Source organism: Portunus trituberculatus, chromosome 3 (assembly GCF_017591435.1).
Source record: "Portunus trituberculatus isolate SZX2019 chromosome 3, ASM1759143v1, whole genome shotgun sequence".
In the NCBI taxonomy this organism is placed as follows: domain Eukaryota; kingdom Metazoa; phylum Arthropoda; class Malacostraca; order Decapoda; family Portunidae; genus Portunus; species Portunus trituberculatus.
The window spans coordinates 3,421,020-3,439,369 of record NC_059257.1 but is presented as its reverse complement, the minus strand read 5'-3'; the positions used below and the strand labels follow the sequence as shown (position 1 = coordinate 3,439,369).

At 37.9% G+C, this 18,350-nt stretch overlaps 1 protein-coding gene across 1 annotated transcript in view; it reads left to right on the top strand.

Annotated features, from left to right (window-relative positions):
- LOC123509646 (diacylglycerol lipase-alpha-like) overlaps positions 1–18,350 on the top strand; it is an 88,206-nt gene that overhangs the window by 54,850 nt on the left and 15,006 nt on the right. Inside the window, 7 exon segments of the mRNA XM_045264092.1 lie at positions 6,128–6,312; positions 6,752–6,904; positions 7,929–8,151; positions 10,434–10,511; positions 11,975–12,197; positions 13,453–13,595; positions 14,749–14,954. Of these exon segments, the coding sequence (XP_045120027.1) occupies positions 6,128–6,312; positions 6,752–6,904; positions 7,929–8,151; positions 10,434–10,511; positions 11,975–12,197; positions 13,453–13,595; positions 14,749–14,954 (1,211 nt within the window).

Here is an 18,350-nt window from a genome sequence, read left to right as displayed (position 1 = left end):
TGTTGCTGTTATTATTATTTATTTATTTATTTATTTTTTTTTTAACTTTTACTCTATTTCATTGCTGCCAACACACTCTTAGTTCTCTTCACTCCACTTTTTCATTATAGAAGCTGAAAGAAAAAGTATCATTACATATATTTATTCATTTTACTTTTTAATGCAATAAGGGGAGCCGGCCAAGGGCAACAAAAGTTAAAAAAAGAGGTCCACTTGGTTGCCAGTTCCCTTAAAGATAAAAAGAGTTAGCCAAGGTCAGGAATAAATGTCTTGAAGTTGAGGGTAACAAAAATTGAGGTTTTATTTATCTTTAGGCATGTCTTCAGTACTGGGACACATTTTCACCTTGAGATTTGAGTGCGATAAGACCATTTTATTGACATTAGGAAGGGTCTATGGAGGATGAAGATTAATGACCACAGTCTTCACTATTTTAACCCCTTCAATACGGGGGCACATTTTTACCTTGAGATTTGAGTGCGATAAGACCATTTTATTGACACTAGGAAGGGTTTATGGAGGTCAGAAGATTAATGGCCACAGTCTTCACTATTTTAATTCCTTCAGTACTGGGACACATTTTTACCTTGAGATTTGCGTACGATAAGACCATTTTATTGACACTAGGAAGGGTTTATGGAGGTCAGAAGATTAATGGCCACAGTCTTCACTATTTTAATTCCTTCAGTACTGGGACACATTTTTACCTTGAGATTTGCGTACGATAAGACCATTTTATTGACACTAGGAAGGATGTATGGAGGTCAGAAGATTAATGGCCACAGTCTTCACTATTTCAATCCCCTACAGAAGTCTCTAAAGCTGTATAAAATCACCAAATAGTAAGCAGGATGAATATGGAAACGCGTCATGGTACTGAAGGGGTTAATAGTCTTCGAAATCTCCGTGACAGCTTCCTTCACTAGTGTGTTTGTTGACACTGGTGGCAATAAGACGATGGAGTGTTTGGAAATGTGATCCCTGCGTTAAGATCAATAGTGGGGGTAAACTGAACTGAGAGAGAGAGAGAGAGAGAGAGAGAGAGAGAGAGAGAGAGAGAGAGAGAGGTTGATTGAGAGAGAGAGAGAGAGAGAGAGAGAGATTGAGAGAGAGATTGAGAGAGAGAGAGAGAGAGAGAGAGAGAGAGAGAGAGAGAGAGAGAGAGAGAGAGAGAGAGAGAGAGAGAGAGAGAGGTTGATTGATTGATTGATTGATTGATAACTTTAGGGAGAGAGAGAGAGAGAGAGAGAGAGAGAGAGAGAGAGAGAGAGAGAGAGAGAGAGAGAGAGAGAGAGAGAGAGAGAGAGTGTAAGCCAGAAGAAAAGATGTGTTGAAACCTCCCTCTTCAATGAGTTCAGGTCACAGGAAGGTGGAAACACAGAAGCAGGCAGGGAGTTCCAGAGTGTGCCAGGGAAAAGGGTGAATGATTGAGAGTACTGGTTAAGTCTTGCGTTAGAGAGGTGAACAGAATAGTGGTGAGAGGAAGAAGAAAGTGTTGTGCAGCTAGGGTGGAGGAGGAGGGGAGGCATGCAGTTAAGATCAGAAGAGCAATTTGCATGAAAATGGCGGTAGAAGACAGGAAGAAATACAATTTTGCTGTGATGAGAAAGAGGCTGCAGACAGTCAGTCAGAGGAAAAGAGTTGATAAGACGAAAAGCTTTTGATTCCTTGCACCCTGTCTAATGAAACTGTGTGAGTAGAAGTGTAGGATGGTATCATCAGGATAGGAATGGATAGGGCAAGAAGTTTGGTTAAAAAGATCATTAATGAAAAATAGAAAAAGCGTGGGTAGGGTAGAACCCTGAGGAACACTACTGTTAATAGATTTAGAAGAAGAACAGTGGCCGTCTACCACGGCTGCAATAGAACTGTCGGAAAGGAAACTTGAGATAAAGTTGCAGAGAGAAGGATAGAAGCCGTAGGAGGGCAGTATTGAAATCAAAGCTTTGTGCCAGCCATCAAAAGCTTTTGATATGTCCAACGCGACAGCAAAAGTTTCACCGAAATTTCTAAAAGAGGATGACCAAGACTCAGTAAGGAAAGCCAGAAGATCACCAGTAGAGCGACCTTGACGGAAGCCATACTGGCGATCAGATAGAAGATTGTGAAGTGACACATGTTTGAGAATCTTCCAATTGAGGATAGATTAAAAAACTAGACAAGCAAGAGATTAAAGCAATAGGGCGATAGTTTGAGGGTTAGAACGTTCACTCTTTTTAGGAACAGGCTGAATGTAGACAAACTTCCAACAGGAAGGAAAGGTAGAAGTCGATAGACAAAGTTGGAAGAGTTTGGCCAGGCAAGGTGCAAGCACAGAAGCACAGTTTTTGAGAACAATAGGAGGGACCCCATCAGGTCCATAAGCCTTCCGAGGGTTTAGGCCAGCAAGGGCATGGAAAACATCATTACGAAGAATTTTAATTGTAGACATGAAATAGTCAGAGGGAGGAGGAGAGGAGGACAAGCCCAGAATCGTCCAAGGTGGAGTTGTGAGCAAAGGTTTGAGAGAAGAGTTCAGCTTTAGAGACAGAAGAGATGGCAGTGGTGCCATCAGGATGAAATAAAGGAGGAAAGATGAAGAAGTGAAGTTATTTGAGATGTTTTGGCTAGATGCCAGAAGTCACGAGGAGAGTTTGAGTCTGAAAGATTTTGACATTTTCTATTTATGAAGGAGTGTTTGGCAAGTTGAAGAACAGACTTGGCTTGATTCCAGGCAGAGATATAAAGTGCGTGAGATTCAGGAGATGGAAGGCTGATGTACCTTAAGTGGGTAACCTCTCTATCATGTATAGCACGAGAACAGAATGTGTTAAACCAAGGTCTGGAAGGTTTAGGTTGAGAGAAAGAATGAGGAATGTACGCCTCCATGCCAGACATCATCGCACACAGAGATGGTACTCTGACGAGGAAACAGTACTCATTCCAGGGAAAATCAGCATAATACCTCCTCAGGTCCTCCCAACTGGCAGAGGCAAAACGCAAGAGGCACCTCCGCTTTGGGGGATCCTGAGGAGATTGGAGAAATAGGACAAGATACAGAAATGAGGTTGTGATCGGAGGAATCCAACGCAGAAGACAGGGTAACAGCGTAGGTAGCACAGTAGTATTAGAGGTGAGGAAACAAATCAGAATTAAAAAAAAAAAAAGCTGGAGAATTTTGATGAATAATGAAAGTGATAGGCATAGGATAAACAAACAACAAAAAACACATCATTTAGCCCATAAATTCCAGTGAAAATCCCACATTGTATAAAAATAATCAAACACTGACAAACACTGAAACAAAAACCCCCAAAAAATAAATAAATAATGCAAACACAAAACCAACCAAAATGACAAGCACAAAGAATCAAGATCAAGATCAATGAAGTCCCACCACAACAAACCCCAGCTGTGTCTAAGTGTGTGTATGTATGTGTGTGTGTCCCGTTAGGTGGGCAGGTGGGCATGGCTGGGGGCGGTGTGGCAGTGTGTGGTTGAGGGCATCAGTCACTAGCGAGGCTGCCATCATGAGACACTCACACAGACACACACACACCGGGCACAGGGTGAGTTAAAGGATAAAAGAGGATGACTAAGGTTAATAATCCTCTAATATACGTGAGTGACAGGTGGTAGATACGTGGGAATGGATCAAATAAGGGAATTTAATCGTTTTCTCGTCATTTATTTATTTATCTTTATTTTTTGTGATGGGATTGTGTGTTAAGTGAGAAAGTTATGATATATGATTGTAATAAGTGGTATTGAATCATTTCATATACGTTTTTTGGAAGTAATTGCAGTTTCACCAATACACCACACGTCACTATACACATTCTCACGGTCTGCATCACTGGTTTGAGGTAGTGAATAAAGTGTAATAGGTTTCTAAGATAGAGTGAATAAAATATAACAGGTTTTTAAGATAGAGTGAATAAAATATAACAGGTTTGTAAGATAGAGTGAATAAAGTATAACAGGTTTTTAAGATAGAGTGAATAAAATATAACAGGTTTTTAAGATAGAGTGAATAAAGTGTAATAGGATTTTTTATATCATTGCAATTTCCACACATCATTCTACACATTCTCACGGTCTAGGTCACACTTCTGCCAGCATTTCTAACCCCATTTTACCCAATCGGAAATTAGTAATAAGGTTAGGTTAGGTTTCCCAGGAGGTCCCCAAGCTTGTTAGACATATGGAGAAAGAAATATAAGACAGGCTATATTGGTTATTGTTTCTTTTTATTGTAATGTGATGGAAATTGTGTTTAGTGAGAAAGTAAGATTTGATTGTAATAAGGGGAGTTTAATGGTTTTCTTGTCAATTTTCATTATTATTTTTATTTTATGTGAATGAATTGTATTTAGTGAGGAAAGTGATGAGATTTGATTGTAATAAGTGGGATTTAATAGTTTATTTGTCAGTTTTCATTTTTTTTTATGGTCTTATGTGATGGCATTGTATTTAGTGAGGAAAGTAATGAGGTTTAATTTTAATAAGTGGGATTTAATAATTTTCTGATCAGTTTTTATTTGTTTATATTTTCATGTGATGGGAATTATGTGTTTAGTGAGAGAGTAATGAGATTGGATTGTTATAAGTGGGATTTAATCAATTTTTGTTAGTTTTTATATATATTTTTTATTTTTATGTGATGGAAATTATGTCTGGTGAGAAAATGATGAGATGTGGTTGTGAAAAGTAGAGTTTAATTGTCTTTTGGCAAGTTTTTATTATTTTTTTAAATTATTATGTGACAGAAATTGTGTTTATTGAGAAAATTATGGGATTTGATTGTGAAAAGTGGAGTTTAATCGTCTTCAAGCCAGTTTGTTATTATTTGTATATTTTATTTGATGGAATATTGTGTGTTTAGTGAGAAAATGGTGAGATTTCATTGTGAGAAGGGTAGAAACTAGTTAGATCACATTTTTTTTTGCATTTAATTGATCACCTGTATTTTGTCTATTATTATTATTTTATTTATTTATTTTGTTGTGTTGTGATGATTTTGAATGTTTTTCTAGTTAGCGCCAAAAAAATAGTTAGGTGACAATTGTTTTTTATTTAATTGGTCACCTGTATTTCGTTTTTGTTTTATTTATTTATTTATTTATTTATTTTGTTGTGTTGCGATGATTTGAGTGTTTATGTAGTTAGTGCCAATATTAGCCTCATTATTTCCCACCTCTCTGTAGCCAAGAAATTGTGGATATTGATATAGTCTTTTATTTATTTGTTATTTCAAGCTGTTTTATTCACTCACTCACTCACTCACCTCCCACACACTCACTCATTCACACTCAAGCAGTCACTCAGAAACAGTTGCTCACTCACTCTCACTTAAACTCACTCACTCACTCATTCACAAACACTCACTCATTCACAAACACTCACTCACTCACAAACAGTCACTTTCCCTCATTCAGTTACTCTCACTCACAAATAGTCACTTACTCACAGTCAACTCTCTCATTCAATCACTCACTCACAAATATTCACTCACTCACAAACAGTCACTCACTCACAAACAGTCAACTCTCTCACTCAGTCACTCACTCACAAACATTCAACTCACTCACTCACTCTGTCAGTCACTCACTCACTCTCACTCACAAACAGTCACCTGCTCACACTTCTGTCACTCACTCACACTTGATATACAATCACTCTCACTCACAAACCAGTCACTTATTCACTTACTCACTTTCACTCACACTCACTCATCTCTGAACACCTCAATGAAAATAACACTCCAGCAAGGGAACACTTTCCCTACATGACCAAACAAACAAAGATAACCTGACCTCATATCATCTAACCTCACCTCAATCACCTAACCTAACCTAACCTAACCTAACTTAACAACCTGACCTCATATAACCTAACCTAATCTAACTTAATCTAACCTCAACCTTAACCTAACCTAACCTAACCTAACCAACCCAACCCAACCCAACCCAACCCAACCCACCCCTACCCTACCCTACCCAACCCAACCCTACCCTACCCTACTTTACCCTACCCACAATAAAAACACTCAAACATCACTTACCAACCAAGCCAAAACAAACTTAACCAAATGAATAAATAGTAACAAAAAATAAAGAAAAAAACGCCTCATTCTTTCATCCAGCAGAATTCGTTCAGCGACATCGCGCGGTTGCTGAGCGAGTTTTTCCGGGACCTGGATGTGGTGCCGTCTGACGTGGTGGCTGGCCTGGTGCTGCTGCGGAAGTACCAGAAGCTCAACCGGCAGGATATTGTCAAGAGCAACAAGAACGACATCTATGAATTCCTCTCGGGCGTTCCCATTACTCCTAGGTGTGTGTGTGTGTGTGTGTGTGTGTGTGTGTGTGTGTGTGTGTGTGTGTTTTGTGTGCATTTGTTGTTTTTTGTTGTTAACTTTTTATGTCTTGTTTTTTGTGTGTTTGTGTGTTTGTTTGTGTTGTGTGTGTTATTTTTTTGTCTGTCTTTGCTATTCATTTGGTGTTCTTATCCTTTTATTTTTATTTATTTGTTTATTTTTTATGTGTGTAGCATTATTACTTTTGTTTGTAAGTGTTTTCTATCATATTGTTTGTGTTCTGCCTCCCTTAACACTTTCTTTTCTAACCTAACCTAACCTTACCTAACCTAACCTTACCTTACCTTACCTTACCTAACCTTACCTTACCTAACCTAACCTAACCTTACCTTACCTTACCTTACCTTACCTTACCTAACTTAACCTAACCTAACCCAGCCTTCTGTCTCACCGCAGCACTCGATTCCTGCAGCTGTCATCGCCAGAGGGAAAGGAGGAGTTTGAGAAGATTGTCCACTACATGCGGTTTGCTCTGGCTATCTATGGCTGGCCAATGTTTGTGGTGACGAGCTCCACTGCTGAGGTCTGCAAGCTGGGCCCCATGCTGAGGTAGTGCTGTGTTGCTTGCTGAGTCTATGCCAAACTCATTCTTTTAACCTCTTCAGTGCTGGAATGCATTTTTAGCACAAGGTTGTGGTGTGATTAGATTATTTTATTGACTTTAGGAAGGGTCTATAGAGGTCAGAAGATTAATGGCCAAAGTCTTCACTATTTTAATCCCAATATAAGTTTCTGAAGCTGTGTAAAATTGCCAAATAGTAAGCATTATGAATATGGGAAAGCATCCTGACACTGAAGGGGTTAAAAAACATACCTTGCTTTCTCTTTCTTCCTCATTCAAAAGTTAGGTTTTGTTGACATTCACTAAGGAAGCAGCATTAGTTTATTTTTTATTTATTTATTTAGTTTTTTTTTTTTTTTTGTAAGAAGGGAAAACTGGTCAAGGGCAACAAAAATGATTAAACAGAAAGTGCCCTCTTAGATGACAGTTCCCAAGCAGATCCAAAAGAGTTAGAATGGGATAAATGTGTTGAAACCTCCCTCTTCAGTGAGTTCAGATCACAGGAAGATGGAAACACAGAAGCAGACAGGGAGTTCCAGAGTGTGCCAGAGAAAGGGATGAATGATTGGAAATACTGGTTAACTCTTGCATTGGGGGAGTTAGCCAAAGAAAAGGAGTAAATGTCTTGATATGTCCCTCTTCATTGAGTTCAGGAAGGTGGAAACACAGAAACAGGCAGGGTTCCAGAGTGTGCCAGAGAAACAGATGAATGAATGAGAGTACTGGTTAACTCTTGCATTGGGGAGTTAGCCAAAAGGAAAGAGTAAATGTTTTGATATCTTCCTCTTCAATGAGTTCAGGAAGGTGGAAACACAGAAGCAGACAGGGAGTTCCAGAGTGTACTAGAGAAAGGGATGAATGATTGAGATTACTAGTTAACTCTTGTATTGGAGAGTTAGCCAAAAGAAAGGGATAAATGTGTTGAAACCTCCCCTTCAGTGAGTTCAGGTCGCAGGAAGTGGAAACACAGAAGCAGGCAGGGAGTGCAATCCTTTGTTGTTTTGCCGGCAGGTGCTTCCTCTGCTGCAAGTCTCAGGCATCGGAGGCGGAGGTGGTGGAGGACAACTGCTGCGGGTGTAATGTGGCAGCGCTGCGGCGGATGATCCCGGCAGAGGATGTTGATCTGGTCTACTCCACATTCCATGTTGATGTTGGCGAGACTCCGTTTTTTGTGGCGCTGGACCACAAACGCCACGCTGTTGTCATCAGTATACGTGGCACTCTGTCCATGAAGGTGTGTGTGTGTGTGTGTGTGTGTGTGTGTGTGTGTGTGTGTGTGTGTTTGTGTATTTACCTTGTTGTATATTACAGAGTTTGAGTGGGGCTCCTAGTGACCTGTCTCCATATCTACTTTTATCCAACTTTTCCTTAAATTTGTGCACACTTTCTGCTGCTTCAGTCTCGTCACTCAATCCGTTCCAGATGTCCACTGCCCTGTGTGGGAAACTAAACTTTTTAATGTTCCTCAAACACTGACTTTTCATGATCTTCTTGGAGTGTCCTCTTGTTTGTCTATCTCCATCTTCAGTCAGTATCACCAGGTCTTGTCTATTTATCTTTCCCATATGGTTCACTAACTTACAAATCATTATTAGATCTCCTCTCTCTTGTCTGTCCTTCAGAGTTGGCTGTGTGTGTGTGTGTGTGTGTGTGTGTGTGTGTGTGTGTGTGTGTGTGTGTGTGTGTGTGTGTGTGTGTGTGTGTGTGTGTGTGTGTGTGTGTGTGTGTGTGAGTGTGTGCGTGCATTATCAACATACATTTAACCCCTTCAGTACTGGGATGCTTTTTTACCTAGTTTTTGGTATGATTAGACAATTTTATTTATATTTTGGAAGGGTCTATTGAGGTCAGAAGATTAATGGCCAGTATCTTCACTATTTGAACCCCTACACAAGTTTCTGTAGCTGTATAAAATCACCAAATTGTAACCAGAACAAATATGAAAATGCGTCATGGTACTGAAGACGTCAAAGAGGCTCATCACACATCACTTTAAACATGTTCCCTTTCCAGTAACATGACACATTGTACCACGGGCCAGATTTCAGCCTTTTGACCAGTTGTATCTAATTGGCCCCATACTAACTATAAACATTGCTACGTACTCTACAACTAACACTTGCAATAGGCTTCTTAACCCATTCAGTACTGGAACACATTTTTTATCTTGAGATTTGTGCATCAGTAGACCATTTCATTTAGATTAGAAAGGGTCTATGGAGGGCAGAAGATTAATGGCCAGAGTCTTTACTATTTTTATTCCCCCTCAAGTTTCTGAAGCTGTATGAAATCACTGCACAAGTTTCTGAAGCTGTATAATCCCCCCCACAAGTTTCTGAAGCTGTCTAAAATCTCCCCACAAGTTTCTGAAGCTGTATAGAATCACCAAATAGTAAACAGAATGAATAAGGAAATGTGTCATGGTACTGAAGGGGTCAATGTCTGGGGGTGTGAAAAAAACAAAAGGCACACAATGCAAAACACAAACATATATATATATATATATATATATATATATATATATATATATATATATATATATATATATATATATATATATATATATATATATATATATATATATATATATATATATATATATATATATATATATATATATATATATATAAATTTTTCACCTTTATAGAACTGGAGCCTCTTTTTCAGTTTTTCTAGTTGGGCCGTTGGTGTTTTTTTTGGGTGTTTTGTGTGTGTTTTTTTTTTTTGTTTTTTTTTTGTTTGTTGAATATTGAAAAGTTTTAGAAGTTTGTTAGAAGGAGAATGAAGAAAAAAAAAAGCAGAGAAATACGTATTGAGTTGTTTGCTGTAAGGATTAATACACAGTGGTACATGAAGGTGTATTTTGTGTATGTTTATTATATATTCATTTTATTTATTTTATTTATTGTATATTTATTCTGTTTATTGTATATTTATTCAATTTATTGTATTATTGTTTATTTATTCGGTAAAATTCTTGTTTCTGTCCACACTCCTCCTTCCCCCCAAACAAGCATGGGGACCGGTGGGAATGTGGGGTTTCTGGTGGGGAACATGAAATGCATCGAAATGCATATTTTTTGCGTAACTGGTGGGGAAGAATTGCCATCCTAAACTCTATGGAAGGCTCACTACAACTTTCATAAATTCACTAATTTGTATAAATTCCATAAATTTGAAGTAAATTTCATCAAGGATGCTAACCTAACCTAACGTACACCTAACCTAACCTAAACCTAACCTTACATACCATAAACCTAAGGAAACATGTAGTGAAAATTCCGTAGACGTTTTTAATGTGAATTTTCCCCATTATGTAAAAATAAGCATTTCCGACGCACTTCATTTTCCCCACCCGAAACTCCGCATTCCCACCTGTCCCCAAGCTTGTTGTGGGGGGTAGGGGAGAGTATGGACAGAAACTAGAATTATACCATTTATTCTATTTATTGTATATTTATTGTATATTTATTGTGTATTGTTGTATATTTATTGTGTGTTATTTGTTGCTTTCAGGATGTTGTGACTGACCTCAATGCAGAGAGTGAGCCAATACCCATGGATGAGACGAGGGAAGACTGGCTGGGACACAAGGTCAGAGAGAGAGAGAGAGAGAGAGAGAGAGAGAGAGAGAGAGAGAGAGAGAGAGCACTTTTAGGATCACTTTGCACCTCTAATCTTTCTCACAAATCTTATCTTTTTAATCTTTCAATAATTTTTGTATCTTTTATTTCTCTTCTCCTTTATCTCCTCAAGTTTACAGATTAATTTTTCTATGTCACTTTTTTATCATGAATTTGTTTAGTTTTCCAGTATCTGTATGTGTGTGTGTGTGTGTGTGTGTGTGTGTGTGTGTGTGTGTGTGTGTGTGTGTGTGTGTGTGTGTGTGTGTGTGTGTGTGTGTGTGTGTGTGTGTGTTGGGAAGCTGTTTTTTTGCATCATTCAAATATCGTCACTTCTACTTCCATTACTCAATTTTTCCTTCTATGTTCTCAAATTCCTACATTATTTTTTCATTATTGATTTTTATCCTGAGTTTTATATTTTTCCCAAGTATTTCTGTAATTGGCATTTTAATTTCTCTCACCTTGATTACTAGTTCTTTTATTTCCCAGTTTCTCCATTACATGCAATTTCATCATTATTTTTTTCTCCATTATCTCCAATTTTGACATTATTTTTTTTTTTCATTATAAATTTTTCTGCTCAGTTTTGATTTTTTTTTTTTTCCCTAGTATTTCCTCAATTTATGCTTTAATTTCCCTCACCCTGATAATTATTTCTTTTATTTTCCAGTTTCTCTATAATCTGCATTTTTAACTATTTTTCATCATTAATTTTTCTGGTCAGTATATTTTTCCAGTATTTCCACAATCTACACTTTAATTTCTCTCACCTTGTTTATTATTTCCTTTATTTCCCAGTTTCTCTATTATCTGCATTTTCAACATTATTTGTTCATCATCAATTTTTATTACCAGTTTTATACTTTTTTCCCTCATTATTTCTTTTTATCTACACTTTAATTTCTCTCACCTAGATTATTATTTCTTTATTTCCCAGTTTCTCTATTATCTGCATTTTCAACATTATTTTTCATCATTATTAATTTTTATGCTCAATTTTATCATTTCATTCACAAATTTCTCATCATTAATTTTTCTTCTTTACTTTATGGCTTCTCCCAGTATTTCCTCAATCTATGCTTTAATTTTCCTCACTGATCACTAGTTCCTTGATTTCCCAGTTTCTCTATTACCTGCATTTCAACTATTTTTTCATCATCAATTTTCTCCCCAGTTTTATATTTTTTTCTCCCATTATTTCTTTCATCTACACTTTAATTTCCCCTCTCCTTTTCCCAACCACTTCACCTCATTAACTTTATCATCTCACCCTCCTCATAATCTTTTTTCCTAACCCCTTCACCTTTTCTTCATCTCACCTTCTTCACATTCCTTTCTTAATCACTTCACATCATTGACTTTCCCAGCTTCCCTATAATCCTTTCCTTAACCCATCCACATCCTCCCTAATCCACTCTGATCCGCAAACAGGGCATGGTGTCGGCAGCAGAGTACATCCGCCGAAAGCTCCGAGACGACAACATTCTTAGCCGGGCGCTGTCCTTCGACCCAGCCAGGGGAACACAGACGTACGACTTTGTGTTGGTGGGTCACTCTCTCGGGGCAGGCACGGCAGCCATCCTAGCCATCCTCATGAAGCAGGAACACCCCAACCTCAGCTGCTTTGCCTACTCTCCTCCTGGTGGTCTTCTAAGTGTGTGTGTGTGTGTGTGTGTGTATTTACCTAGTTGTAGTTTTACAGGGCCTGGGCTTTATGCTTGTGTGGCCCTGTCTCCATATCTACACTTATTCAATTTTTCTTTAAAGCTATGCACACTTGTTACTGACACCACTTCTTCACTCAAACTGTTCCAAGTCTCAACACATCTTTGTGGGAAACTATATTTTTTAACATCTCTCAGAAATCTTCTCTTTCTCAGCTTTTTACTATGTGATCTTGTGCTTCGAATGTCATATTCTTCTCTCAGGATCAGTTTCTCATTATCCACTTGGTCCATTCCGTTGATCAATTTTATAAACTTGTATCAGATCCCCTCTTTCCCTTCTCTGTTCCAGTGTTGGTAGATCCATAGCCTTTAGTCTCTCCTCATATGTCATCCCTTCAAATTCGATTTACATCCCGTACCTACTCACTGCTAAGTGAACAGGGGCTACACGTGAAAGGAGTGTGTGTGTGTGTGTGTGTGTGTGTGTGTGTGTTCTGTCTCTTCTCAGGTTGGTGCAAGTAATGAAGCAATTCACCAATAGAACTAATAAACTAGTAAGGCAAAACAAACATTCATCCTTTCCATGACTCAAAAAACCTTCACTTTTTCCACCACTGCTGAAATAAACCTTGTCTGTCAGTCGTACAAAGAAAGATGAACCAGGGAAAGACTTACAATGTTTGGCCAAGTTTTCCCACAAATTTTTCACCAATTCTCCTCAAAAGTCAACAAACCAATGAAGCCAAACAGGAAATTCCACCATTCTAGAATACATTTTCTCTTAAAAAAAGTCATAAAACACTAATTCTCTCTTACATCTCATTAAAAAACTCTTTGTCTTCGTAAAACAATAATAACACTTGACTAAACACAACACTCTACTCTAATGCAATAAAAGAAAGCAAAATTGACCTCCTTGATCCAAACTGACCCATCCTAACCCAACTTAATCTTAACCTAACCTAACCTAACTTTACCTACGCCAACCTACCCTACCCCAACCCAACCTCACCCTAACCTAACCTAACCTTACCTATCCTACTTAATCCTAACCTAATTGAGTCTAACCTAACCTAACCTGACATACTTCACAACTTTGACCACCCCGAAAATAAAAAACAAAAAAGAAAAAAAAGAGACAATAAAAACAGCACACCTAACCTAACCCTAACCTAACCTAACCTAACCTAACCTAACCTAACCTAACCTAATCTAACACTCCCTGACTGTGGTGCCCCCAAAGCATGCCGGCCGTGGAGTACACCCGCAGCTTCATCACATCGGTGGTGGTGGGGAAGGACGTGGTGCCTCGGATCGGCCTGCACCAGATGGAGACAATGCGTGCCGACCTCATCAATGCCATCCAGCGCTCCAGAGACCCCAAGGTAAGGAGCCGCCACTCTACAGTAACACTCGGCACTCAAAACTACTTACCTGTGTTGCAAGTTTGTGTTCATTTGGTCATAACTTCATAAACAGACATGTGATTGAAATATTATTAGTTAGTGTGTGTGTGTGTGTGTGTGTGTGTGTGTGTGTGTGTGTGTGTGTGTGTGTGTGTGTGTGAATCAGTTTCCATACTGCATAAAGGTTTCACATGGTTGTCACTTCATAAACAGATACATGAATGAAATATTATTAGTTTCCATACTGTATAAAGGTCTGACAGATTTAACATGAAGGAAGTGTGTAAACTCAAAGTGGGTCATGATAGAAAAGAAATATAAAATGTTTTGAAGGACACAGCTCTGTATAGCAACTCAGATTCTGGACCTGCTGTCTCTCTATATAGAATTAAAATTTTCATGTGCCTTAAAAGAAACACTCCAAAATTTTAGTACCTTATGTTTGTTAGTGTCTGTATTCTCTCATCCTGGAACAACATTAACAAGACAATCATTGCATCAACCTTTTCCTTTCACCTTCTGCATTTGTTAGCCTCTGTGTTCTCTCACCCAAACACAACAACAGTAACAAATAACAACACTAACAACACACACTCCCCACAATGAAAGATAATCAGCATCAGTCTATCCTTTCACTGTCTCTGCATTTGTTAGTCAGTGTGTTCTGTCATCCCAAAACAACACTACCAACACACTCCCTACAATGAAAGACAACTAGAATATCAGTCTGTTCTTTCACTGTTTCAGCATTTGTTAGCCTTTGTGTTCTGTCATGCAACAGCACCATCACTAGTAAGGCTGGGGGCACATGAGTGACTTTGTGTGTGAAGCATGTTTAAGTGAGTGTGTCTTGACTGAGCCACACCAGAGTCGTCCATGGGTATGGTCACCCACCACTTGGCTTTGGCAATTTTATTAGTGAAGTCATTGCAGTGTACATCCAATATTGCTGGTTAATCTTTTTTTTTCAATAATGAATCGATCTATCTGGAGTGTAGCCATGGTATTGGTAGTATTTTGTAAAGAGGAAAATGACACAAAGCTCCACACACACCAAAACATACTCACTTCCACAAACTGAGACAAAGAGACACACAGACACAAGACTCAACAACCCCATACCAACCCACAGTGGAAGACCATCGGAGCGTCGGTGAGGTGCTGCGGTGCGTGGGAGGACAGTGGCGGTGAGGCTGAGGAGTTCTCCACCACCAGGGCTGCCATGAGGGACCACGCCTCCCACCCTTCAGACTCCTCCATCGCCCTCACTGTCCACCAGCCGCTCTATCCACCCGGCAGGATACTCCACGTCGTCAGGAACCACCCAGATAAGAGGCAGTGAGTCCGTTTGTCTGTATGTAATGGATGTGTGTGTGTGTGTATCAAGTCTGTGTGTGTGTGTGTGTGTGTGTGTGTGTGTGTGTGTGTGTGTGTGTGTGTGTGTGTGTGTGTGTGTGTGTGTGTGTGTGTGTGTGTGTGTGTGTGTGTGTGTGTGTGTGTGTGTGTTTGTGTGTGATGATTTTTTTCACAGATTTTTTTTCCTCAGTCAGTTTTTGTTTTTGTTTTCATGATTATTATTTTTTTTTTTTGGTAGTTAGTGAGTTCTTGTGTGTGTGTGTGTGTGTGTTAATAGATTTTGAAGAGAAAGTGTATATATTTTTCATGTATATTCCTTACCACCACCACCACCACCACCACCACCACTCCACCTCCTCCTAGAACCCTATCAGTCTAGACCAGAGTTTCTCAGTCTTTTCCCGGGAGTGTCCCCCTCCAAGGAAATTGTAGTTCTCGTGGCCCCTGAGCTTACTGCATCTTGGGAAGTAAATATAGTGATAATCATTGTTGGGAGAGAACGATGGACTTGAAATTCAAACTCTACTAGTAAATCATTACACTTCATAGTTTGGGTGAAAATTTATTTGAAAACTCACAAATAAGCATAGAAGTGCTCCAGCAGTGTGACTCAATTGGTTAGCACTGCCTTGTCTTTACTTAGCATGAAAAGAAATACTGTGTATAAAAAAGAAAAAAGAAAAATGGAGATTAAGGCTGTCTTTTCAGGAAAATTAAAGGACAAACAGACCAAAATGGGACAATGTCTGTAAAAGGACAAACATAGAAACCCTGAATCCAGTGTTGCCAACTCATGGGATGTGAATGTTAGCAGCATTACAGCAAAAAGATGCTGAAGTTGCTAAGTGAAGGAGTGGAACACCTGACAACAAAACATTAAACAAATATCAAAATATTAAGCTTATACAAAGCAACACAAACTTAGAAAGATCTGTGACACCCTCTGGCCTCCTGTGGTCCCCATTTTCCCAGTTTTGTTCTGTGGCCTCCAGTGGGTCCATATGGCATTCGTTGAGAGATCCTGGTCCATACAGTAAATCCACCACCATACATCTCCATCCTACCATCACTTGTCCATCTTTTCTGTGGTATAAGCAAAATAACACACTCATTTTTTCCCACAATTCCCCCATTACATTTTTTTTCTAAGTATAAGCAGAATCACACTTAGAGAATAATTTTTTTCAATGATTTTTTCCCTCCCTGTTTTGCTTGACAGACAAAAACATGAGTCGCGGTTTAGGTAAGTTGTGTCGAACCACCTTTTTATTGGCAATGCACTGTGAACACCTGTACTCTGGCCCCACCTCTACCTCACCTGTATCTCATTAGCCCCAGACACTGTTAGAATGTACCTGGCTATGTAATCTCTCTCTCTCTCTCTCTCTCTCTCTCTCTCTCTCTCTCTCTCTCTCTCTCTCTCTCTCTCTCTCAGCCCTTTTAGAATGTCCTTATTTTTATATTTTCTTTCTTTTTTTCTCATTTTATTATAATCTGATCTATTCTAATCTATTTCTTTTTCTTTCTTTTTCTTTTTTCTTATTCATCTATTCCTTATTTCTCCTTTTCTCTTTTTTCTCATTTTTTTCTTTTCTCTGTATTTGTTTTCTCTCTCCTTTATTTAATTATCTTAGCCTCTGTTCCAATTTTCTTTTATTTATTTTTCTTTTTTCATTTTCTTCTCATTTAGCTAATCTTTTCCTCTTCTCTTTTCTTTCTTTTCCTCTCTTCTTCCTATGTTTATCTTTTTCTTTTTTTCCTTCTATCTTTTTTTTGTCTTCTCTTTTATCTTTCTTTTTCTTTTCTTAATCTGTTTCTTTTTCATCTTTTCTTTTTCCTTTCTCATTTTTTATCCTTTCTTAGTTTTTCTTTTCTTTCTCTTTTGTTAGAATGTCTTGTTTTAATTTTTTCTTTTCTTTCCTTTTTCTTCTTTTCCTTCTTATTCAGCTAATCTTTTTTTCTTTCTTTTTTTTCTTTTCCTTCTTATTCATCTAACCTTTTTTTTTTCCTTTTTCTTTCTTTTTTCCCCTTCTCATTCATCTAATATTTTTATTCTTTTCTTTCTTATTTTCTACTTTTCTCTTTGTTATTCAGCTAATCTTTCTTTTCCTTCTTTTTTTCTTTTCCTTTCTTTCTTTCTTTATTTTTATTCTTACTCTATGTCTTAATCTTTCTCTCTTTCATCTTTATTTAATTATCTTATGCTTTGTTTTTCTTCCTTTTTCTTGTAATATTATCTATTCTTTGTTTCTTTTTCTCTTCATATATTTTTCTCTCTCTCATTTATCCTGTCTTCTGTATTTCCTTTTCTCATGTCTATGTAATTGTCTTATGCTGTATTAGAATGCCCATTTTTTGTATTTTTCTTCTTTTTCCTCTTTTCTTCTTATTCAGCTAATCTTTTTTTCTCTTTCTCCTTTTCTTTATCCAGTTTTTCTTTCCCTTCTTTCTCTATTTCCTTGCTTTCTATTCTAATTATCTTCTTTTTCTATCTCTTATCTCCCTTTTTCAATAATTAATCTTTCTTTTCTCTCATTTTCTCTCATTCACCTCATTCATGTATAAATTTGTATGTTTTCTTCAAAGTATGTATAAAATATGTATTATAGAGTATGTATTCCTTGTATTCTTGGTGCTGTATTGTTTGTATGTATGTGTGTATATAGATTTTCATGTATTATAAGATTGTGTATATTTTGTAACTCTCTCTCTCTTTGTTTCTGTCTGTCTCTCTCTCTCTCTCTCTCTCTCTCTCTCTCTCTCTCTCATTTATGTATAGCTATTATTAATTCATTCACTCCCAGACACTTTTACCAATGCACAAAACTGAACTGAAGTAATGAATCAGATTAATAGTGAACTTTTTAAATGTGTGTGTGTGTGTGTGTGTGTGTGTGTGTGTGTGTGTGTGTGTGTGTGTGTGTGTGTGTGTGTAGTTTTACAGGGCCTGGGCTTTACGCTCGTGTGGCCCCGTCTCCATATCTACACTTATCCAATTTTTCTTTAAAAGTATGCACACTCGTTGCTGACATCACTTCTTCACTCAAGCTGTTCCACGTCTCAATACATCTTTGCGGGAAACTATATTTTTTAACATCTCTCAGACATCTTTCCTTTCTCAGCTTTTTACTATGTGATCTTGTGCTTCTAATGTCATATTCTTCTCTCAGGATTAGTTTCTCATTATCCACTTGGTCCATTTCGTTAATCAATTTATAAACTTGTATCAGATCCCCTCTCTCCCTTCTCTGTTCTAGGGTTGGTAGATCCATAGCCTTTAGTGTGTGTGTGTGTGTGTGTGTGTGTGTGTGTGTGTGTGTGTGTGTGTGTGTGTGTGTGTTTGGAAATTGGTATTGTACATGTATATATATTTTTTTA